The sequence below is a fragment of the Aedes aegypti genome, chromosome 1, assembly GCF_002204515.2.
Source record: "Aedes aegypti strain LVP_AGWG chromosome 1, AaegL5.0 Primary Assembly, whole genome shotgun sequence".
Classification (NCBI taxonomy): Eukaryota; Metazoa; Arthropoda; class Insecta; order Diptera; family Culicidae; genus Aedes; species Aedes aegypti.
This window is the reverse complement of record NC_035107.1, coordinates 67,904,001-67,928,425: the sequence shown is the minus strand read 5'-3', so window position 1 is coordinate 67,928,425 and position 24,425 is coordinate 67,904,001. Positions and strand designations below refer to the sequence as shown.

Genomic DNA, 24,425 nt, shown 5'->3' with positions numbered 1-24,425 from the left:
TCAGATTTTTTTGATCTTCAGATCTTTGGATCTTCAGATCTCTGGATCTTCAGATCTTTGGATCTTCAGATCTTTGGATCTTCTGATCTCTGGATCTTCTGATCTTTGGATCTTCAGATCTTTGGATCTTCAGATCTTTGGATCTTCAGATCACTGGATATTCAGATCTTTGGATCTGAAGACAGATCTTCGTGTCAGACAAGTAAGAGACAAGTGTATGAGACAAGTAAGAGACAAGATAGAGACAAGGAAGAGACAAATAAGAAGACAAGTGAGAGACAAGTAAAAAACAGGTAAGAGGCAAGTAAAAGACAAGTAAGAGACAAGTAAGATACAACTAAGTGACTAGTAAGAGACAAAAAAGAGCTAAGTGCTAGACAAGGAAGAGAAAACTGAGAGACAAGTAAAATGTTAGTAAGCGACAACTAAGAGAAAAGTACGAGACAAGTAAGGAACAAGTGAAATACTAGTAAGAGACAATTTAAAGGCAAGTAAGAGACAAGGAAGAGAAAAGTGAGAGACAAATAAGAAACAAGTAAAAAGTAAGTAAGAGACAGATAAGAGACAGGTGAGTGACTAGTAAGTGACAAGTAAAAGACAAGTAAGAGACAAGTAAAAGACATGTAACTTGTCCTTAACAGAGATAAGTAAGAAACAAGTAAGTGACTAGTAAGAGATAAGAAAGAGATAAGTGAGAGACAAGTATAAGGCAAGTTAGAAACAAATAAGAAATAAGCAAAAAGTAAGTAAGAAACAAATAAGAGACAAGTAAGTGACAAGTAAAAGACAAGTTAAAGACTAGTAAAAGACAAGAAAGGGCAAGAAAGAGGTAACTAAGAGAAAAGTAAAATGTAAGTGACAAGTAAGAGACAAGTAAGCGACTAGTAAGATATGAGAAAGAGATAAGTGAGAGTAAAAGACAAGTAAGAGACAAGTAAGAGGACAAGTGAAAGGCTGGTAAGAGACAAGTAAACGGCAAGTGAGAGACAAGTAAAAGACACGTAAGGGAAAAATAAGAGACAAGTAAGGGACAAGTAAGATACAGGATAGAAAAAAGAGAGAGACAAGTAAGTGTTAATTTGCACTCAAAAAAAAAACATGTGTAGCCGTCATCGTTTCAATTAGAATTATTAATCAACCGTCCCTCAAAACTCGAAACACACTGAAAGGTGAACGTCCGTTTAATGGCATGTTTGTTTTGCTCCCGCTTCCAGCACCGTACTCTGGGCGACCCAACGACGGAGGAAGAAGTTACCAAAAATGCGGCCGTTGTCGACTCGGACGGGAAGCCGATTCCAATTGGCGACGGCGGTCCGCAAAAACTAGTCAGTGATGCAGACGTTGAGGGGGGAAGGATGGTGTCCGGCGATAGCAGCAACAAACCAAAGACAATCAGTGCCATCGTGGCCCGGCCCGATGGACTGCTGAAGAACATCAAGGAAGAGGTGGAGGTCTCCCGGGAGGAGACCAAGGAGCGAACGGTGCACGAAGAGCGGAAGCACTTCGGGGATTTCACCGATGATGTGAGTACACTAAGTATTTCTAAGAGTTCAATATCCATTCGACTGCTCGTCCCAAGAAGAGTAACACGGTTCGGTAACCTCAATTGACCCTAAAGTAGGTCAATTATCGATCTGGACCCAGTCAGTTGGGGGCTCCCGCGCAAATCGCAAGACTTAATTTAGCATTTTTCGTGCACGCTTTCCTAGTTATATAGAAGAACTATCGAATCGTACATTTTTTTACATAACACCACAGTGGGTAAGACTGACGACGGCCTCTGGAGATCAGTCTTTTGCCGCCACCATCTTTCGCCACGGTGATGCTGACGTAATCGCAGTTGGGTCTCCCTAAGTCTATTTCGGGCTCAGCTCAGAGATAGGTGCCTGGCGGTGTCGTGTGCTGTGTCTTACCGATTCACACTCGTCTCCTGCTCCTCGGATCTGATTCGATTCGATCCGATCTGATTGGGACCACAAGGGGCAGACTGGTCCCAGTTGAGCACGTTCTTCTTCGCGATTCGTCACGAGCAAATCGGAGTAACGAGGAGCCTTGGGACCCTAGAGCATCGAACAAACCTTCGGAATTGCGCACGCCTCTGGGCTCCTAAAGCTTTGATTACACTACGCAGCTGCTAGCAAACATTTTGCAAACACATATTTATTTAAGCAGTCAAACATGTTGATTCGTTGTATAGCAACCATGGAAATTTATGAAGTAGATATACACTACCCACCATAAGTATGGAATCGCATAATTCAGTATTGCAACACCCCAGTTGAATATTGCAGCACCCCGAAAAGTTTAGCATCACTTGTAAACTATAACACTAATAATGCAATATCTTGGAAACCTTACTTTCTAGAAAGCTGCGGTCTTCAGCAAAGTTGTTCAGAAGCCTTACGGAGTTCATCAGCTGCAATTTTTAATGCGCCATTTTGCCGCTACGTGGCGCTAGTGTGCATGTAAATTGGTCATGAACCTGACCACTTAGAATGTTCGTGTCTTCAGCAAAGTTGTTCAGAAGCTTAAGGTGAAGATGAATCGAAGCCAAAGTTCAAATTTTCAAGAGCACGGATCTGGAGAACCAAACATCCGATTAAGCTGAAAACTTAATCGATTGATCACTAGCTGGTGGTGACCAATCGATTAAGTTTTCAGCTCAAACGGATGTTTGGTTCTCCAGATCCGTGCTCTTGATAATTTAAACTTTGGCTTCGATTTATCTTCACCTTAAAAGCAATCTGATGCAGCACTGATTGGTTAGCAATTTTGCCGCTACGTGGCGCTAGTGTGTATGTCATTTGATCATATTCTAGCAGGATCTAGCTCATGAACCTAATTACTTCAGCTTCTTAGACTTCTTTCTTTAGTTCTTGGGTTGTGCACAACGGTCTAATGATCTTATTTTGGTCAAAATCATTCACTTCTTGTTGTTCACTATGAAAAAGGTATGAATAAAAAAAATCAATAGCAGTTTGCCAACACACGACTATATTTAAGTATTCAACTTTTTAAAATGTGCAGTCATCGAAAAACACCTAGTAAGTTTAATTATCTTTACTTAAATTTTGACGGTATTTTACGCTTTGCTCTTCAAATGTGTGGTTTTCCAGTGTCAGTTTATGACAGGTTCCCTTGTCTTTTGGGAGCTCGCAATCAAAGCCATCTGTCTCCTCTCTCTCAGATGTGCAGGTAGATTTGGTTATATTTTCGCGGGCTCTAGCACATGATCTTGACCACCTAGAATGTTCGTATCTTCAGCAAATATTTAGAAGAAGGCATTTTCTACGAAACTGTTTACTTAGACAAAATTCAAAACATTGTGGAATATAATACAGTTGTCAGCCGCGATTTTGTCAGCCGCGATTTTGTCAGCCGCTCGATGAATTTCAGGCTGACAAAATGGGGAACCTGACAAAATCGGGTCATTTTATTATGTTCCTGTTTTTCAAATTTCGACGTGTTAATGATTGCTTGTGAACCGCGTCAAGAACTTGCATGGACTTTTAAGAGTTCATTTAAAAATTACGTAACGCAAAATTTGTCAATTTTAGACCCCCTTTCACCTCTACGTAACAACTTTTGTATAGAAAATTTTAAATAACCGTAACACTATGTAAGACCCCCTCCCTCCCCCTGTTGCGTTACGTAATATTTGAACGCTCTCTAAGGGGTCGATGACCTTTGGCGTAGCCAGGTTTTTTCATTAGTGGGGTGGGGGGCGGTTTTTAGAAGATCGGTTCTTAACATTTCATTCACGATTTTCACGACAAAACGATCATTATACATTACACTCTTTTTACATGAAACATAAAACTATACAAAATACCCACCGTATTTTTCCATAGTAAGCTAAGTAAAGTCCTGAACGCGTCTTATTTCAATGTTGAGTGACGGGTCTATTTAATGTCTTGCAGATTTACCTATTGGAAAAATTCCAAAGATTCGATTCGTTGTGGTCCCTTTGAACGGCAATTTCGCTTTGTCCAGTAAGACAAATGGAATCAACCTGAGTTCCTGGTTATACATGATCGATGAATTATCTAAGAATTTCTCACAGAAATTCCTAAACAGGTTCATATTAAAATTCCTCTTGATTTAGAAACTCCTTCGAAATAGCATAAATAATTGCCTCGAAGCTCTTCTTGGAATTCATTTTAGTATAATTCAAAGAATGTTTCATACGGAGTTTTCACATTATTTTTCCTAAACATTGTTTTAAATTTCAATGTTTGGAAATGGAATGTATGAAAAATATTTCTTACTGTATGAAAATCAAGAAATTTTCTTTAGTTTTCTTGGATTTTTTTTTACTGGGTTTTTAGCGCAGAAGTATTGATAATTTACATAACATGAAGTTGTGAATAAATCTCATAAATTATTCCTATACCTAAGGGATGATTTAAAGCTTCAAAATGATTTTAGTGAAATTCCTAGTCAAGTTCCTGAAAATCTCGTGAGCAAATTTTGAAGTTTATCTCGAGACATACTGAAGATAAAAATGGAACGAATTCAACAAGGACTAAAAGAAGATAGTTATTGAAGTAATTACTTGAAAAATAAAAAAATTCTATTAGAATATTGAGTGAAGTTTGTGCTCGAGTTCAAGTTCAAGCAAAAATAAATTTTAATTTAGACGCAAAGCCCTTTCGGTGTACCCAGTATGTTTCTGGAACAGTTTATAAAATTATTGCTTGGAAATTTTTGAAAAAAAGTTTCAACAGGAAACCATAGATTAATTTTTGAAATAGTATTGAGAGAAATTCTCGGAGGAATTCATGAATGAACCTACACACGTTTTTTTTTGTCATAAACTCGGCTGTATGAATCCCGTTTTTTTTTTAATTTTAATCATGATTTAACTAGCGAATTGCCAAGTTGCTTAGTAACGAAACACAGTTTTATGATACTTGAGATCGCTGTACATAACTCGTTTAATATTTGGCATATTAAATTGAGTTTTTATGGAAGAATTTTTAGAATCACCTCCAGAACATACCTTTAAAGTTTGTTGAGGAATCTCTGGAAAAATTCGAGGTACAGACAGAAACGATTTATAGAATAATTTCAGGAATAATTGGAGAAACACGTTGGAGAAATATCGGGTGGATTATGAATGATATTTCGAGTGGAATTCCTGTGGGAAATACGAGAAGTTTTATCCAATTACTCTAATGATAATATTCTGCTGACAATAAATTTTGTAGAACCTTCTTGAGTTTCCCAACAGATTTAATAAACCCTTCAAATAATTTATGGCAAGTAGTTTCTCAAAAGGCTGATTGTTTGGTATACTCCATAAGTTTTCCAATCTATCATCATGTAACAATTATATAAATATGAGTGCTGGAGACAATCTAGAGTTTGTTGTGAACAAATTAAGCAAATTGGTGCAATCATCTTTTAATAATGAGCATTTCGGTTCCGCTCTGGTCATATAGTGATCATACTAACTTAAAAAAAAACATCATTTTGTAATTTTCAGTTTTCGTTAAGATAACTCAACCAATCTTCATGAATTTATGAGAGAAACTCTTCAATATCTAACATTGTTTAGTCCATACTTTGTTTTTTTTTTTTATGAGTCGACTAAAAACAAAATGGCGAACAAAGGAGTTTTGAATGTCGATCCCCCATGGAATTTCTGTAAATCTTCAAAATCAAGTGATCAATGATCAATATCGAATTTCTGATCGTAACAGGAAAATAAAAATTTCACTATGGGTATGCAGGAATTAGAGTCAGAAAAGAATGAAAGATTTTTTCCTTGTTATTCATTGGTTCATCATATGATAAGGTGCAATGTCACTATTCACTATTCCAAGCACATTAAAAAAAGAAAACTCGGCAAATTTCAAATTAGATGCTTTCTTATATATTCTGGAGGAATTCTCAGAACAGTTGCATTTTAAGAAAAAAATATTAAAGATTTTTTGGGTAAAAAGCTTGATAGATGTATTTCCATAATTATAGATCGAAATTTTAAATTAAAGTGTGATCAAGGCTTAATAACTGTCGTCACCACGATTGTTCCACTCCCCTCGCCGTCGTCGTGCCGCAAAGATCACTCCCCGATTGCAAACGAAGAGAAAGAGACACTATGGATCGCGAACGCGAAAGATCATCACACTTTGATCAAATGTCAATTCGCAAAGGGGTACCTACGGTACCTATCCGTTCTCGGCGGTCGGTGTTTCCAACTTTATCGATGAAGTCACAACACTAGATGCTTCTCGCGGAAATCAAGCGAATTGCTTTGGTGGTGATGGTGCAGTTATAGTTGTGATTGGTTCTACACGCGGGTGATCTCTTTGCTGTATTTTTTTGCTACTTCTGCTACTGCGTTGTAATTGGGCTTTCAAATTTGTGCTGGTCATCACCGCGGCTCGATTGCTTACTATCAACGCATTTGAGTAGGTTTCTGTGGTCAGCCATCAAAAAACGCCGCCTCGGAAGTTTAACTGTTCTGCTAACGTTAGAACTTTTTTGCACTGGCTTTTGGTTAGTTGGAGTGTAGACGAAGATTGTTGATTGAGTCGTAGGTGCCCATAAAAAGTTGCTTCGAAACCACTCGGTTTGGTTGAGCGATGATCTCTTTTGGTTGTTATTACGATCATTATACACTTCTAGGGGTTTGATTCCGATGGAATTATGGCAGCTTCATCGAGATGCCTGGAGGTTTACTTCCTCACTCATGGCTAAGTAGAGTCTTTTCTACGGTAATGAAGAATCAAGATCCAAGATATGCTGAGCATGCGTGTAGTATCGTGTTTTGTATGTTTTGTTCAATTGTTATGACGTGCGTGTATTATTCTATGCCTTAATTTTGGTATGAAGGAAAACTATCCACATTTTTTTGCGATCTACTACAGAAGACACACAGGCTTCGTCCTTTGACGGAGAAGCCTGTGTCATCCGCAAACAAGGATTTTTGACATCCCTGAGGTAACGCAGGTAGGTCAGATGCGAAAATGTTGTATAATATTGGTCCCAAAATGCTACCTTGAGGAACATCAGCTGTTACGGGAAGTCTTTCAGACTTGGAGTTCTGATAATATACCTACGTTATATTTGTGATGTATTTTTGGTAACCAATCATTTAACCAGAAAGTACACACTGGACCTTCAGACCTAATGGGTCTACTTGGACTTGTTATGGTACAGTGGAACATCTTTCAAGTCTTGGTTACACTTCTAGTTTGAATGACTCAAACTCAAGGACAGTTTGGAGATCCTTGAATATCTTATTGTCCATCATAAAGTATCACTAGTCATATTTTGATCATTATGTCACGAATGATCATCATTATGATACGAATAATTTGAATTTGAACAAAAAGAAAGTCTAAAACAATTTGGAGAACCTGCAAAACTTGCTCCGAACATGACACGTGAAAAACGATTTGTTCATGTAGTACTCACGTTCCATAATTGATGTTGGTGTTGGAACGAAAGTGCGCAGCTGATTGAACAGTTTACGATAGTAATGCAAAACATAAAAATCTACAGATAATTCACCACTAATTGAGATGGCGGGAATAGTACAAATCTGAAGAATCCGCATTAAGTCATAATTAGTCGTAATAACCATTACACTTGTCTGATGCCACAACAATTTTCCCGGCTGTGGCATAGCACTGAAACGCCTGAGACCCCGAGTAGTCATTCCAACAACTGTACTGGTGCAAATGTTTTACCCTAGTCGCGCAACCCGCTCAGCTATGTTTAGGCTCCGACGATGCTAGCAAGTGAATTTTTCCCATTCACCCTTGCTGATAGACCGATAGACTATTAACTCATATCTTTCGAGCCACATCTTCACCAGCATCCATACCACTAGGCAGCGTGATCGACATTCTCCGACAGCCTCACTATGTCGATCTCAGTGGTGCTCGCTATGCTCTATGCTTCAGACCTTTGATTACCTATAAATAGTAAACTTCAGTTACATAGTTGCACTCTGATCTCAGGCATCATAATCATCGCCGTCGTCATCATCGGTTGCCTCTTCTACCTACTAGGTATTTTCCGCGGAGTGCAAGAGTTAACAAATGTCTACAACACGTTGCTCGGTTGGACCGGATTGATAAGCGACACGAAACGATTCGGCACGATAGAATTGGAGCCGACCCTATAGAGTGGAATGGCGATGAGAAGCATGCGCTCTTCTTATGCTATTTGCGGTGGTTTCTCACTCGCGCGAGTTCAAGCGGGAAATGTTGCTTTCCCATTGATTGCTTTGGGAGGTTTGTGGGTTCACAACAACGGCTTCGCATTGGTTGCATGTTTGAGAACCCAAGATGTGAGAAACGTTTACCCGAACGGACGGCCAGTAGTGATGATTTAATTAGACGTGTTATGAACTGGCGAACGAATTGGGGACAGATCGTATGATGTATGGTATGGATTGAAATTTTTGCTGCAAATTAACAGTTTGTTCTCATTACGGCTGCTTCGAGAAGTGATAGTTTGTTAGCAGTTTTACACAGCAACAATTATTTATAACCCATTTTGAGTAGCAACACAAAATTTGTAGTAAATTTCACGCTCTTTCCTAAGCGTGGTGAGATGACCGAGAGGTATTGGAAGCAGATCTCACTCACTCACTAGAGTTCATCTTTTACATTTATTTTTTTGTCATCGCGATAGGAATTTGTTTATTCATATAGTACCTTGTTATAATGCAACTAGATAATATTAGTTAGAAATTTTAGCCACGCTTATTCGCCTTTTCGAAATTATAGGGCTAAATCAGCTATATTATAGCACTACATTAGCACGCGCTGCTCATGTTTGCAAGGTCGACGTAAGTGCCACTGATGTTTTAGCACATTTCCGTTATTTAAACTGAAAATTATGAATACTTTATGATTGCTTCACGCAGGCATTTGGATTAGGATTATAGCCAACGCGTAATCGATAATAAATCATAATATTTGCAAAGTAGTCAGACTGCTGAAATTGTCAATGGCGTCAACGTCAACCTTGCAAACATGAACAGCTCAGGCCTTAAGTGTCCGTAATATGAAGTCAAACAGTATGTCTATGTTCATAACATTTCAAAATGAAGATGAAATCTTTATCTAGATTATAATATGTCAACCACATTATCATGGAGTTCAAGAATTCATAAACTATATTGGAGCTACTCTCTTGGGGCCTTCATTAGCCGAGTGATTAGAGTCCGCGACTACAAAGCAAAGCCATGCTGAAGGTGTCTGAGTTCAATTTCCTATCGGTTTTTGTGTTTTTAATTTTCATTCTGGAACATCGCTAACATTCTTCAGAGTAGTGTTTGTTCCGTTGAATCTGTTGCATGCTCCTTTGAGGGCGAGCGGTGGAATCCGGATCAATTGTGTTCGGTTCGCGTTTTTCGGAAGAAAAAAACGAATACAAAGTGTCCGAGTGAAAAAAAAAATCGACGCGTCAGTAGTGTTTGTTCCGTTGAATCTGTTGCATGCTCCTTTATGGGTGAGCGACGGAATCCGGATCGTGTCCGGTTCGCATAGTAACCGCAATATCGGTATCGATCATTCGTGTATATGTTCACGTATGCATTTAAAAATATATCTTTATCGTTTACCAAAACGAATCCTTTCCCATATCCAAACTCGCAGTGTTTTCTTGTGGAAGTGCAGAGGACTCCTCGGCTTCCATAAAGCAAGTAACACGTCAACATTTCCCTCCCATTCCTAAATTGACCTGGCTCACTTATATTCCATTACGGTGGTCCTTTAAAAAAAATGAGAATTTGAATGGAATAGTAAATACAAGAGTAATTAAACATCTCCTATGTCATCGTAGGCCACTGTTAACATATAATATGTGATATTTCATTAGGGCTATTGTCCTCAGTTTTTCATAAGGGTGATCATTTAATTTGTAAATTAATAAAAATATATTCTCAACAGATCTAACAAATAAACTTTGTTTGTATAGTTTTGAATCATTATTCTTTATTGGCATGCAACTCTTCGTTAAGATATTTTCATTCAGGTTTTCTTTTGAATAGTTAAAATAAAACGCAATTCCAGTTTTAACAATCAGTTCTCGTTTATTCTTCAAAGATGTAGCTAAAAGCTCCTGCTTTTTCTACCTACATAGAATATAAATTATACATAAAGTGAAGAAAATCAAATCGGCAGATTTTTGTCTATACCTAAGCGTGTTCAAAAGAGAAGCTGCAAATAAATTGTATTTCAGTGGTGAATAAGAAGAGCAATTCGTGTGTCAAAAAAATTTATCAACTGTGGACCAAAAAATCTTGCGATACTATGAAGCTTGGAAAAGCTTGCAGCAGCACATACTAAGGACGTCGGCGAAAGAAACTGAAAAGAGAAATGAATTTTCTCATTTTTTGCGGAACCTTTTCGACATCGCGAAGAAGTATAAATTAAAAACTAAAGAGGAGAAAATAGCATCTCAGTATTTGCAAGAACAACGAGAACAATCCACTCTCCCAACAACAACTGAGACTGGTCCAACGGAAACTATCTCATGCAGTGATTTTGAGGAGGAAGCTAATCTACAAGCAACAGAAGAGACTAATCCGCCAACTAGTAAGCAGAAAAAAGCAAGTCTACAGCAAAAGAAAACATTGACTGGTAGTGATTTTGAGTACCTTGGAGTCCCAGGAGAAATTCCAAGGGAATTTCAGGAGAAATTCCAGGGAAATTTCAGGAGAAATTCCAGGGAAATTTCAGGAGAAATTCCAATGGAATTTCAGGAGAAATTCCAGGGGAATTTCAGGAGAAATTCCAGGGGAATTTCAGTAGAAATTCCAGTGAAATTTCAAGAGAAATTTCAGGGGAATTTCAGGAGAAATTCCAGGGGAATTTCAGGAGAAATTCCAGGGGAATTTCAGGAGAAATTCCAGGGGAATTTCAGGAGAAATTCCAGGGGAATTTCAGGAGAAATTTCAGGGGAATTTCAGGAGAAATTCCAGGGAAATTTCAGGAGAATTTGCAGGGGAATTCCAGGAGAAATTCCAGGGGAATTTCAGGAGAAATTCCAGGAGAATTTCAGGATAAATTCCAGGAGAATTTCAGGAGAAACTTCAGAGGAATTTCAGGATAAATTCCAGCCGAATTCTAGGAAAAATTCCAGGGAAATTTCAGGATAAATTCCAGGAGAATTTCAGGTTAAATTCCAGGGGAATTTCAGGAGAAATTCCAGGGAAATTTCAGGAGAAATTCCAGGGGAAATTCAGGAAAAATTCCAGGAGGATTTCAGGAAAAATTCCAGTAGAATTTCAAGAGAAATTTCAGGAGAAATTCCAGGGAAATTTCAGGAGAAATTCCAGAGAAATTTCAGGAGAAATTCCAGGGGAATTTCGGTAGAAATTCCAAGAGAATTTCCGGATGAATTCAGGAGAACAATTCCAGGGGAATTTCAGACGTAATTCTTGTGTAATTTGTGTATAAATTCCAAGGGAATTTCAGGAAAAAATCCAGGAGAATTTCAGACAAAAAATCAGGGAAATTTTTGGAAAAATTTCAGGGAATTTCAGGAAAAATTCCAGGAGAATTTCAGACAAAAATTCAGGGAAATTTTTGGAAAAATTTCAGAGAATTTCAGTGGAATTTCAGGAGAAATCCAGATATAAAACATATGTTGGCGAAACCACAGGGCAGTTCTCGCACTCGAATGAGTGAGTCCCGACTACGCCCTTTTTGTTTGAACGATCCGTTGACTTGACGTCAATCCATTGACAGCTACGTCAACTGTAATCGGGAGTTTGACGTTTTGTTTCACCTTTTTTGCCTATCATTCTTCCAAATTATTAACAAGAAGTTAGAAGTCAAAAACTAAAGCTAAACCTAAAATAGTACGGATTTATAAATATTGATTGGATTGTATACAGGTTGAATTCGAAGGGTAACTATTGATAATATTCGTTAAAAACATGATTATTCTAAATGTAAAACTAATATCACAGGTTGAAATAACAGGGAAACGCTGTAAGGACAAAATCATAACCTAAAAGCTAAAAAGAACACCAAAATGTAAGTAATGAACTAAAACCAGGCGTTGCAGAATTCGCTCTCATTTGAGAATGAAGCACGATCAAAGCAAGCAATGAAAAACATCCCATCTGTTGCGGTCCACGATCGTCATTGTATCGCAAGGTGTAACAAGTCTGATAAATGGAAGCAGCGAGCGAGAGCCCCAACGAGAGAGCGATGATAAAATCCATCTTTCTCGCTTGTTTACCGTTGGGGATAGGTGTTTTTCTTTACTGGCACGATAAACAATCCACGAACTTCCAATAACAACAGTGTCCCCCAGGCTTGGAGCATGTTTAGAGGGATTTTATCATGCACTACTATCCCCCCAATCCGATCAAACTTGTAGCAGTATACGATAAACAGTCTCTCATAATGTGCAGCATGTTATGATAGTTACAGAGAGCGATACGTGAGAGATTCTCTCAATTTTATCAGGATTCAATCCCTGACTAAAACTATGTGAATTGAACTTAATCTAACATGCAATAAATAAAACTTTTAGCTTTGAAGCTGTGTCAAAGGACCTGCTACCAAGGAGTGTTCAATTATAGTCCGAACTGCGATTTTTCCCAACAAAAATCTTCAAAGATTTTGTCGTGGATTCCATGCGCACGTGGTTAACATCCGGACAGGAATGGATCCGTCAGAGAGCCATTGTATGCTCTGCGATCGGCCGAACCACGTCGACAATTTAGTTCAGTGCGACCGATGTGACGGGTATTTGCACTATTCCTGTGCCGAAGTGGGGGACTCGATAGCCGATCCCGATCGGAGTTTCACCTGCAAGAGGTGCATCGAGAGCGACGAAGTCGTCACGGTATCCTCCCATAGTTCCCGCAGGACTTCAAACAGCAGCCGCAGTGCGGCCCGAGCAGCACTACGTCTCCAGCAGCTGGAGAAAGAGAGACAGATCCGCCTCAGAGAGCTTGAGGACGCGGAAAAGTTTCAGCGAATGCGCCGCCAGGTCGAACTGGAGTTCGAGAAGGAACAGTATGCCATCCTGGAGCAACAACTCCAAGAAGAGGACGAAGATGGTAGCACCAGTACGAGCAGAGTAAGCTCTAGAAGGATCCGCGACAACACCAGAAGTGGGTCAGAACAGCGAGTCAGACCAGTGGAGTGAAAAGTCCAATAGCTACCACATCGACTCAAATTGGTTCCACAATTCCCACTGGGACCTCGCAGAATCCAGCTATCGCTCTCGAAGGTAGCACTGAAGCTACCCTAGCAGTTCCGTTCTCCAGTGGCATAACCAGTCGAGTGCCGGCACCAGTCATGGCGATGAGGGTCATCGGCAATTCTGGGGAACAGCATTCCAACCATCCTACGGAAGTTCGTACCACCACGACAACCAACAGCGACCAAGGAATGATCACGCGAGCTGTTCCTCCGGCAAATCTGCAGATTGACCAACAACTTCCGGGCAGAATGCAGCAGATAGCAGGAGCAGCTCGGACGGTGACCGATCGCAGCATGTCGGCGAGCATCGGCGGTGAGCGAGTGGGAGCACCAATAAGCGTAGGTTTGTCTACAGACCAGGTGAGAACTAGCATTAGTACTTTACACGTCAGATTACAGCCGATAGACGAGGCTGCTCAAACTAGTACGCCGAAACATGCACCTGTAGTAGAAACAAGCGTAGGAAATCAGTCAGGGCCTAGAGAAAAACCAGATTATCTAGCCAAATCAGGCAATACGATAGGAGCAGTTCAGGGTCAGCTACCACACTCTACTCTCTTGAATATCTTGCCAGGAGAACCTCCTCCGGGTCCAAAGGGGATTGGTCTACTACCACCCTTTAAATCAACCTTGTTAACTAATTCAAATCCATCGATTAGTCAACAACCGAACAGTCAAACGATCGGTCGAAAAACGTCGGTAGTTACGTCTTTATTGGAACGTGGACAGTGCGGTCAATCAAATCCATCACTTGTTTTGCCAGCGTCGGGACATCAGCAGTTCAGTGTGTCGAATCCCCAAGAATCTCAACCTCCGTTGGGACAAGAACAGTGTATGGTGTTTAGTGAACGAAACCAATCAGTGATCCAGCCCCCACCGGGATACGAAAATTTTGTGAGGAATTCCGAGACAGCACCAGCCGGTTCCTGGAACACGTCGTATCCAACGCTCGCGAATCCTGGTTCAGCAAACCTTTTCCGGACATCAGGTTCGTATCAGCAGACACGCCGCCTCCCAGACCATGCTTTAAATTCGACGGAATATCCACCAGCGTTTGGTCATCAGCAATGCCAATTACCGAGTTCGACGATATTGGGAGCCCAACCAGGATATCAAGCATTTCCGGCACCTGGACCGGATCAATCGGGACCACCAACGGGACGAACTCATCAGTATGTGCCAGATCAGTCAGCTCGCGTGCAGTGGAACCATACCAGTGATTCTCAACCGCGACGTGGGACAAGGCCCACAGCCGAACAAATGGCTGCTCGACAAGTCATCGGAAAGGAATTGCCAATCTTTGCGGGAGATCCAAAAGATTGGCCACTTTTTCTTAGTTCCTTCAACAACTCGACCGAAACCTGTGGGTACAACGATGCCGAAAACCTGGCGCGTTTGCAGCGGTGCTTACGTGGACATGCTCTGGATAGCGTAAAAAGTCGGTTGCTGATTCCGGAGTCAGTTCCTGTTGTATTGGAGACACTCGAGCGACTATATGGAAGACCAGAGGTGGTTATCCATGCTCTTTTGAAGCAGATGAGAGAGATTTCCTCCCCTCGGGGCGACGACCTCAAAACGTTGATCCAGTTTGGAATGGGCGTCGGAAACATGGTGGAACACATGATCCTGGCGCAACAATATCAGCATATTAGCAATCCTATGCTACTGCAGGAATTGGTGGATAGGCTTCCACCGAATCTAAAACTGCAGTGGGCCTGCTTCAAGCGCAACTACAACCCAGTCAACCTGGCCACATTTAACGATTTTATGAAAGACCTTGTTGCGATGGCCAGTGACGTCACTCTTTTTGCTGATTTGGGACTGCAAACGATCAAGAAACAAGAAAAAGGAAAGCGAGAGAGACCCACGAAGGAGAAACTTTTTGTTCATCAATTGTCATCAACGGCGGCTGGGACGTCTACCCCTGAGAGTCTACCGGCAAAACCCTGTATCCATTGCGGTCAAACGGGCCATCGAATCGCCGACTGTATGGCATTCCGGCGATTGAATGTGGACGAGCGATGGAAGGTGCTACGGCAGAAAGGATTGTGTAGGATATGCTTAATACCTCATCGATCTTGGCCCTGCCGATCAAAACTGGAATGTGGAGTAGGAGACTGTCGAATGCGTCATCATGGTTTGCTACACGTTAGGAAGGAGGAGTCTGGAGTACCATCGTCATCTACGCTGGAGAAGAACGTTGTTCAGCAACATCTACATTCAGCAACTTCTAGTGCACTGTTGCGCTATCTTCCTGTGACGTTGCACTTCAATGGAAAAAGCGTGGATGTTTTCGCATTTCTTGACGACGGATCTTCCTCGACCATGGTTGAAGCAGAAGTAGCGGATCAGCTGGGCGCTGTAGGACCTGGCGAACCGCTCCATCTCGGTTGGACGGGAGATATTACAAGGACCGAGAAAGAATCCCAGCACATCCAAATCGTCATCTCCGGACTCAACATGGAAAATGAATTTCCATTGAAGGCTAGAACTGTGAGCAGCTTGAAGTTACCGAGCCAAACGGTGGATTACGACGCGCTCTGTTCAGACCATCCTTATTTGAGGAAGCTGCCACTGTGTAGCTACAACAATGCCTCACCTCGTCTCATCATCGGGGTTGATAACGCGAAGCTGATAAGGGCACTGAAAAGCCGGGAAAGTAACACAGGAGAACTAGTGGCGGTTAAGACTCGGTTAGGATGGTGTCTTTTCGGAAAAAGCTCTAGCGGGAGCAGTCCTGAAGAATACGTTAACATTCATGCTGAGCTGCCAGAGGAAGACGCCGAGATGACCAATCTGTTCAGGCAGTTTCTTGCAGTCGATGAAGCGAGCGTCAAGCGAAGTCCACAATCGAAGGAAGATCAACGAGCGCTGGACATCCTACACAACACCACCAGAAGAGTTGCTGGTAGATGGGAAACTGGGTTGCTGTGGCGAAGTGATGAACCGTCGCTCCCAAATAATTACAATATGGCCGTGCGAAGAATGGAAGCATTGGAGCGCAAGCTAGCGAAGGATGAGGAACTGCGGAAGAAAGTCCAAGGGATGATTGAGGAGTAAGGGCAAGAAGTGAACCGTTTTGGCTCAAAGCATACGTGAAGAAGATGCAATCACTGTGATAAGAAGGGACGACACTTCAGGTTCGGAAGAAGAGCGAAAACTTGTTTTGACAAAAGCTTTTTTGTGACGGACGGGCGATCGATCGATCGATCGATCCGTTCTTGTTCCCGGCAACACAAAAGAAAAAGGGAAAGGATCGCGATCCGGAGGTGATCCTTGACAGTGTGCTTCAAGTGTTCGCGTCGCGTCGATCGATGGTTTGGTTGGTGAGTGATTTTCGGACGAGTGCAAAAAAGGAATTGGCAGATTCGTAAAAGGCAAAATCGACGGAAATAATGTCAAGGGATGGTGCGAGTGGAATTGTGTCTACACGGTGCTCCGCAGACTGTTATTGTCAGAGAAAAAAATCCATCAAATCTGTGCCCATCAGTCAGTTTCAACATCAAAAATAACGTTGGGTAGATAGTCTAATAGTTATCGCTTCTGCTTCCCAAGCAGAAGGTCGTGGATTCAATCCCAGGCTCGTCTTCCCTTTCTGATGTGTGTTATATTTGGCTTGAAAGCCCTCAGAATGATCTTCGAAAGTTAGATTTTTATCTAGCATGAGCCCTAGATACTTAACTTCATCTGATCAATAATTTATTGGAACCCCTCTCATCGTGACAACATGTCTACTTGAAGGTTTCAAATAAAGAGCTTTTGGTTTATGTAGGAAAATTATTAGTTGAATTTTGGAAGCATTTTTGCAAGTATGAAGATAGACTACCCAAACTTTTTTGTAATCTACTACAGATGACACGCAGGCTTCGTCCTTTGGCCCATGGCCCATGTCATCCGCAAACAAGGATTTTTGACATCCCTGAGGTAACTCTGGTAAGTCAGATGTGAAAATATTGTATAATATTGGTCCCAAAATGCTGCCTTGAGGAACACCAGCTCTTACAGGAAGTCTTTCAGACCTGGAGTTCTGATAATTAACCTGAAATGTACGATTTGACAGATAACTTTGAATTTATTTTAACAATGTATGTTGGAAAATTGAAGTTCTTTAATTTTACTATCGAACCTTCATGCCAAACACTGTCGAAATGCTTTTTCTATGTCTAGAACAGCAAGACCAGTAGAATAGCCTTCAGATTTGTTGGAACGGATCAAATTTGTTACACGTAAAAGTTGATGAGTGGTCGAATGTCCATGGCGGAATCCGAACTGTTCATTGGCAAAAATTGAATTTTCGTTGATGTGGGCCATCATTCTGTTCAAAATAACCTTTTCAAAAAGTTTACTGATAGAAGAATAGCAATGAGCTTCTGAAGGATTTTTGTTTGATAATAAAATTGGTACAACCTTGGCATTTTTCCATTTGTCAGGAAAATATGCCAATTTAAAATATTGGTCAAATACATCAACTAAGAATGATAAGCTACTCTCTGGAAGTTTCTTGATGAGGATGTCGAAAATTCTATCATCGCCAGGAGCTTTCATTTGTTTGATTTTTTTATTAACAGTTCTCAATTCTTCCAAATCAGTCTCCCAGGCATTTTCGAAAACGTTCTCTTGATTGGGAATATTTTCGAAGTCCTGAGTAACTTGATTTTCAATTGGACTAGTAATTCCTGAATTAAAATTGTGCACGCTTTCAAACTGCATAGCAAGTTTTTGAGTTTTTCGCAATTGGTTAGTAATAATTTGATTTCCTCTTTCAATGCCGGTATTGGCTTCGAAGGTTTTTTTTTCAAAATTTTAGATAATTTCCCAAAGGGCTTAGAGCCAGGGTCCAATTGAGAAATCTCGTTTTCAAAATTTTTGTTTCTTAATTGTGCAAAACGTTTCTTGATTTGTTTCTGCAAATCCTGCCATATAATTTTCATATCAGGATCTCGAATGCGTTGAAATTGCCTTCTCCTCACGTTTTTAAGACGGATCAAGAGTTTAATATCATCGTCTATAATCACGGATTCAAATTTTACTTAGGACATTTTGGAATTGCAATGCTCCTGGCTTCAACAATGGAATTTGTTAAAGTTTCAAGTTTTGTTTGTAAAGAAATGTTAACATCAAGATTAGAGTCAATATACGTTATATATATATATTCCAGTCGGCTCGAAAATAATTGAAAGTGGAGCTGATAGGATTGAGAATCGCTTCATGGGATATTTGAAATGTAACAGGGACATGATCAGAATCAAAATCAGCATGAGTAACTAATTGGCTACAAAGATGACTAGAGTCGGTTAAGACCAAATCATTCGTAGATGGATTTCTAGAAGAGGAAAAACATGTAGGGCTATCAGGGTATTGAATTGAGAAATATCCTGAAGAGCACTCATCAAATAAAATTCTGCCGTTGGAATTACTTTGAGAATTATTCCATGACCGATGTTTGGCATTAAAGTCACCAATGACAAAAAAATTTGACTTATTGCGAGTCAATTTTTGCAAGTCAGTTTGGAGCATTGAAAAGGCAAATAGGCAGCTATGAAAGTATATTTCCTAAGTTGTGTTTCAACAGAAACACCTAAAGTTTCAAAAAGGATAGTTTCAAATTACGAAAACAGTTGATGTTTTATACGCCTATGAATGATGATTGCAACTCCCCCACATGCCCCATCAAGTCGATCATTACGATAAACAAAAAAGTTAGGATTTCTTTTGAGTTTGGATCCAGGTTTCCCATACGTTTCAGTAATAACTGCTATATGCACATTTTTAGCTGTAAGAAAATTAAACAGCTCGTCCTCTTTACCATTCAGAGAACGAGCATTCCAATTTAAAATATTTAAATTATTATTTGAATCCATTAGAAAAACGTAATCCAATAACAATTTGATTTGTAAATTTTACACCGACTTGGACTGCTTCAGTCATAGTGGTGGCTTTGAACATTGCATCAATCATTAGATTCAATTGTTCAGTTAGAAAATTTAAATTAGAGGTAGACATATCACTTGAAGTGGGTACATTTGATGATTTTCCGTTAGAATTTTCGGTAGACGAAGAGGCGGAGTAGATGTTACCTGTGGTGGTAGGGTTTTTTCCATTTGATTTGAAACAAGTAGAATGGGTACTCATAGAACAAATAGGGGAGGAGTTCAAATTACCTCCTACGATATCGGCAAAGGATTTTCCGTGGGTAGATGCATTAGAAATTAAAAGATTCTAATGGCTACCCGACGGATTAAAATTAGTTTGTGAATTAGCATGATTATGATCTTCCTGATGGGTATGATTCCTAATCAAGCGATCGTTAACTGAAAAATGAGTATTGCTCGATACTCTACCAGGCAAATTCCGGAAACGACCGTTATCGTAAAGGATATTACTGTTTTTCTGCCTGGCACGAGCCTGGACGACTCACCTACGCGAAGGGCAAGCCCAAAAATTGGACTCATGATTACCCCCGCAATTGGCGCATATGAACTTATCGGTATCTCCCTTCACTGGACAGACGTCCTTGGCGTGAGAAGAATCTCCGCAAATCATGCATTTAGAATCCATGCGACAATTTTTTGTTTTTTGGGGGAAATCCAAGTAAATCATTAATTCCATTTTCGATCTCTTCAGGTGATTTATAGTCACTTGAGAGACCTTGCAAGATGACTTTGAACAAACGTTCAGTTTTGTCATCATAAGTAAAAAAAATGTGCTTCTTCTCATCAAGATGTCTGAGAAGAAGTTCGCGATCTTTAAGGGTTTCCGGCAAAACGTGACAGTCTCCTTTTCCTTTGGAAGGAAACCTTGATTCCCTTAATGGAGTTCAAGATCGCCTGTCTAAATCTCGCAAATTCGGAACAACTGACCACGATAGGCGGCACTCTTTGCTTCCTCACTAGAATCAAAGAGCCTGGGCTTGAGACTGCTTCGATTTGGTGTTCGGAAAATTTGTCTAGAGCATCGAACTGATTGCTCATTTCCATTTCACCCTTGGAAGAAAGTTCGCTAACTAATTAGGATCTTGAGATACAGACAAATGAAGAAAAATAGTTACTTTCTGCTGAATATCTTTGCCAAAGAAAACAATCTTATCGCTATTAAGGATCTTGAGGCAGTGACTCTTTAAAAAATTGTTACTCGCACCACCTAGTGGATTTGTTTCTAATCTGATTATCCACCACAAGATAGCACTTAATCTGTTGATCAACTTGGCCGAAGACAGCTGAATTTGGCCTAGTATCTTTGCCAAAAACTCCAGCCTTCTAGCAGATAAGGATCTTGAGCAACTATACTGTTGCAAATTGTTGCTGAATTACTACGGTCATGTGTCCAATCAGGTTTTGAACGGCCATTCAAAATCAGCGGTACTATAAGATTGGAAATTTCTCTTTACTAGCGCCACCTAGTGGATGAATTCTCAATCCAACTCTTCACCGCTAGATAGCGCTTGATCTGCTGAACAGCTCTGCCGAAGACACCAACCTTCTAGCTGATAAGAATCTTGAGATACAGATGATTGAATAAAATTTGTCACTAGTGCCACCTAGCGGATGAATTCTCAATCAGGTTTCTCGTCGCCAGATAGCCCTTTATATGCTGAATAACTTTGCCCAAGACACCAAACTTCTAGCCCATTTGGATGTTGAGTTATCGATTTGAGGCCATGGATGAGATTCTTCCGAATCTCTGGATGAGATTCTTCCGAATCTCTGGATGAGATTCTTCCGAATCTCTGGATGAGATTCTTCCGAATCTCTTGATGAGATTCTTCTAAAGCTCTGGATGAGGTTTTTCTGAATCTCTGGATGAGATTCTTCCGAATCTCCGGACGAGATTCTTCCGAATCTCTGGACGAGATTCTTCCGAATCTCTGGACGAGATTCTTCCGAATCTTTCGATTAGATTCTTTCGAATCTCTGGATGATATTCTTCCGAATCTCTGGATGAAATTCCTACGAATCTCTGGATGAGATTCTTTCGAATCTCTGAATGAGATTCTTCCAAATCTTTTTATGAAATTCCTCCGAATCTCTGGACGAGATTCTCCCGAATCTCTGGATGAGATTCTTCCAAATCTCTGGATGAGATTTTTCCGAATCTCAGGATGAGATTCTCCCGAATCTCAGGATGAGATTCTCCCGAATCTCTGGATGAGATTCTTCCAAATCTCTTGATGAGATTCTTCCGAATCTCTTGGTGAGATTCTTCCAAATCTCTTGATGAGATTCTTTCGAATCTCTGAATAAGATTCTTCTGAATATCTTGATGAGATTCTTCCAAATCTCTTGATGATATTTTTCCGAATCTCTTGATGAGATTCTTCCGAATCTCTCGATGAGATTCTTCCTAATCTCTTGATTAGATTCTTCCGAATCTCTTGATGAGATTCTTCCGAATCTCTTGGTGAGATTCTTCCGCAATTCTTGATGAGATACTTCCGAATCTCTTGATGAGATTCTTACGCATCTCTGGATGAAATCCTTCCGAATTTCAGGATGAGATTCTATTGAATCTCTGGATGAGGTTCTGCCGAATCTCTGGATGAGATTCTTCCGAATCTCTGTATGAGAGTTTTCCGAATCTCTGGATGAAATTCTTCCTAATCTCTGGATGAGATTCACCCGAATCTGTGGATGAGATTCTTCCGAATCTCTGGAGGAGATGCAGTTTAGCCTTAGAAATCGACTGATGAGCACAGATTTTATGGATTTAATTATTCTGATAATAACGCTCCGAGGAACACCGTGCATCTAGTTAGCGTAGCCGTAGCCAGATCCCGAGCAAAGAGAAGAGGGTCATTACTGAAACTGCATCGACGCAGCACGCAAAGGTCTTCTGGCTGGCAAGAAATAATCGTGGACGAAATTTAAATTAGCCCCTTGCTGCTTGCTTGCTGGTCTCCTTAGAGCTCTGCGGTAGTGACCGATCAAGACGAGCACCCAGCGAAAGGGTCCAGTTTTTTTTTTATTCCGAGAAGATTTACACAGCCGGAGCAGTAAGAAGTGATCCAAAGTGCAAGGTGAAGTGGTGGTGGCCCCAAGTTTAGTTAGTTGTGCGACATAGAAGTGAAGAGTGATTGGCGATTGGGCAACAGCCGAGAAGGAGTCGATTCGAGGAAAAATATTAATGCGTGATTGTTTGGCTTTTGCTGGACGAGGCAATTTGGAAGAAGTTTGCTGCCGCTGCTGTGATTGGAATTTCTAATTTCGGTCGACCGACCGTCATCGTCGTTTGCACCGCGCTAACAAGGTGCTAGTTGTAAGGTAGGCAACTAGTATTTATGACTTTATAAAGGAATTCTTGCGGATGAAGGGGGGTTTCTAACCGCCGTCGATAGTTATAGGTGGTTATAGCGTTTTAGCGGATTTGTTTAGCAATTAGTATTCAATGCATAGTCCTTGGGATGGAACGCCATAGTTGGTTTAAAAATGGTTATGTGCATTCTTTTTCATTTTTGACGTTACAGTCCAACCGGACCGAAATTTAACCTTATGAATGGTTTTGTATTATAGCTGTGAATCTACTAACTGGAATGAAATCCTTAGTTTTCATTAACTTCAAAAATTGAGAGGAGATTTCAGTAGGTTATAGGTTATAAATAGTTATATTGTGAACCCGATAAGCCTTGGTTGGTGTCTAATAAAAATATGAACTTCCATACATGGATCAGTCAGATATAATTCTAAACTTTCATTTGAGGTAAAATTTTCTCATATTTTCACATTTCTACATGCACCAACCATTTATGTCGATAAAGAGCCAACAATGTTGGCCAGGCCTGTTCTAATAACTCTTCATTTATGTTTGTGAACCTGAATCCAAACATTACTGAGACATATCCTGTTTTACTTCACATCAGCTGCGATAGAAGGTTTTACAACGACGGGTCAAAAACAAATAGTTCCACTGGATTTGGTGTACATAACGAGTTTCATAGCGCCACATATAAACTTCAGAACCCTTGCTCCGTATATTCCACTGAATTTTCGGCTGCACATTACGCTTTAGAGCGAATTCTCTTCCCTCTGACCAATATTTCATTTTTTCGGATAGCCTTAGCTTCATATAGGCTATACGTTCAATGAGACCGGTAAAGCACTCCCCGTATTTTCTCAGTGAAATGCGATCTCAATTGAGAGCTCTATCGAAGTATTCATATACTATAACCTGGGTCCCTTCACATTGCTCGATCCCGGGCAATGAGAAAGCGGACTCGCTCGCCAAGGTGGGCGCTATGGAAGGTGATATTTTTGACCGACAAATCGCTTTCAATGATTTTTTTTTTTCAATTGCTCATCAACATGGTAATGCCCTGGAATTGGGCAGGTGGTTACATCCCATTCTCCCGCAGGTATCGAAGAAGCCGTGGTTCAAGGGGTTGGACTTAAGTCGAGATATTATTAAGGAAATGTGTCGTCTTATGCCCAACCACTACTTTCTAGGCTCTCACTTCTATCGAATAGGACTCACAGATAGCAATCACTGCAGCTGCGGTGCAGGTTACCAAGATATCAACCACGTAGTTTGGGAGTGCCTCGAATGCGGTATTGCCAGATATAATTTGTGTACATCCCTCAGGGCCCAAGGGAAACCAGAAAAGGAGGACATTAGAGATGTGTTGGGTAAACTTGAACTTGTGTGTGATACAACTTGTGATACAAAAAGTTTAGGCAGGCTTGAATTAAACTGTACTTGCAGGAATACATACAGATAATAGTTGCGGGCTTCTAATTAAATTTTTAGTAAAATCCTAATTTTGCAGACATATTGGTTAATTTTGATTTTATTAACCCGTTAATCGTCAATGTATCTCACAATGGAATTCAGATCCCTATTTGTTATTCATAATTGAAATTGAACCTTATTTCACCGAAGAAAAATCAAGTCTATGGTGAGGATCCAACAAATTTTTAAATTGTGTTGTCCATATAACTCTGAAAAAAAAAATTGATACATAAAGAATTAAAATGTCAGAGGTGCAAGATGTATACATGGGATCTGATAGCGATCCAAATATATATTTGACAATATCAGAATTTCATTAGTCCTTCAGCTCAAATATTGGACTCCAACCGTTACATGCTTCACAGACGAGGATATTGAAGTCAAATCCCAAGTAACACAGAAAACATCTTATTCAGCAGATTTCTGAAGATGAAGTTATATTTAAGTCTTAAAGATAAAATCCAATACATCATTGGTTTTAATACCGTTCAGGCGATGTTTTCGTAAAACATATCA

At 40.2% G+C, this 24,425-nt stretch overlaps 1 protein-coding gene across 7 annotated transcripts in view; it reads left to right on the top strand.

Moving 5' to 3' along the window:
- Nucleotides 1–24,425, top strand: part of LOC110674718 — a 409,506-nt gene that overhangs the window by 201,989 nt on the left and 183,092 nt on the right. For all 7 annotated transcript variants that reach the window (XM_021838803.1, XM_021838795.1, XM_021838790.1 and 4 more), the window contains one exon: nt 1,215–1,523. In XM_021838803.1, coding sequence (XP_021694495.1) covers nt 1,215–1,523 — 309 coding nt within the window. The remainder of the gene's footprint in view (nt 1–1,214; nt 1,524–24,425) is intronic.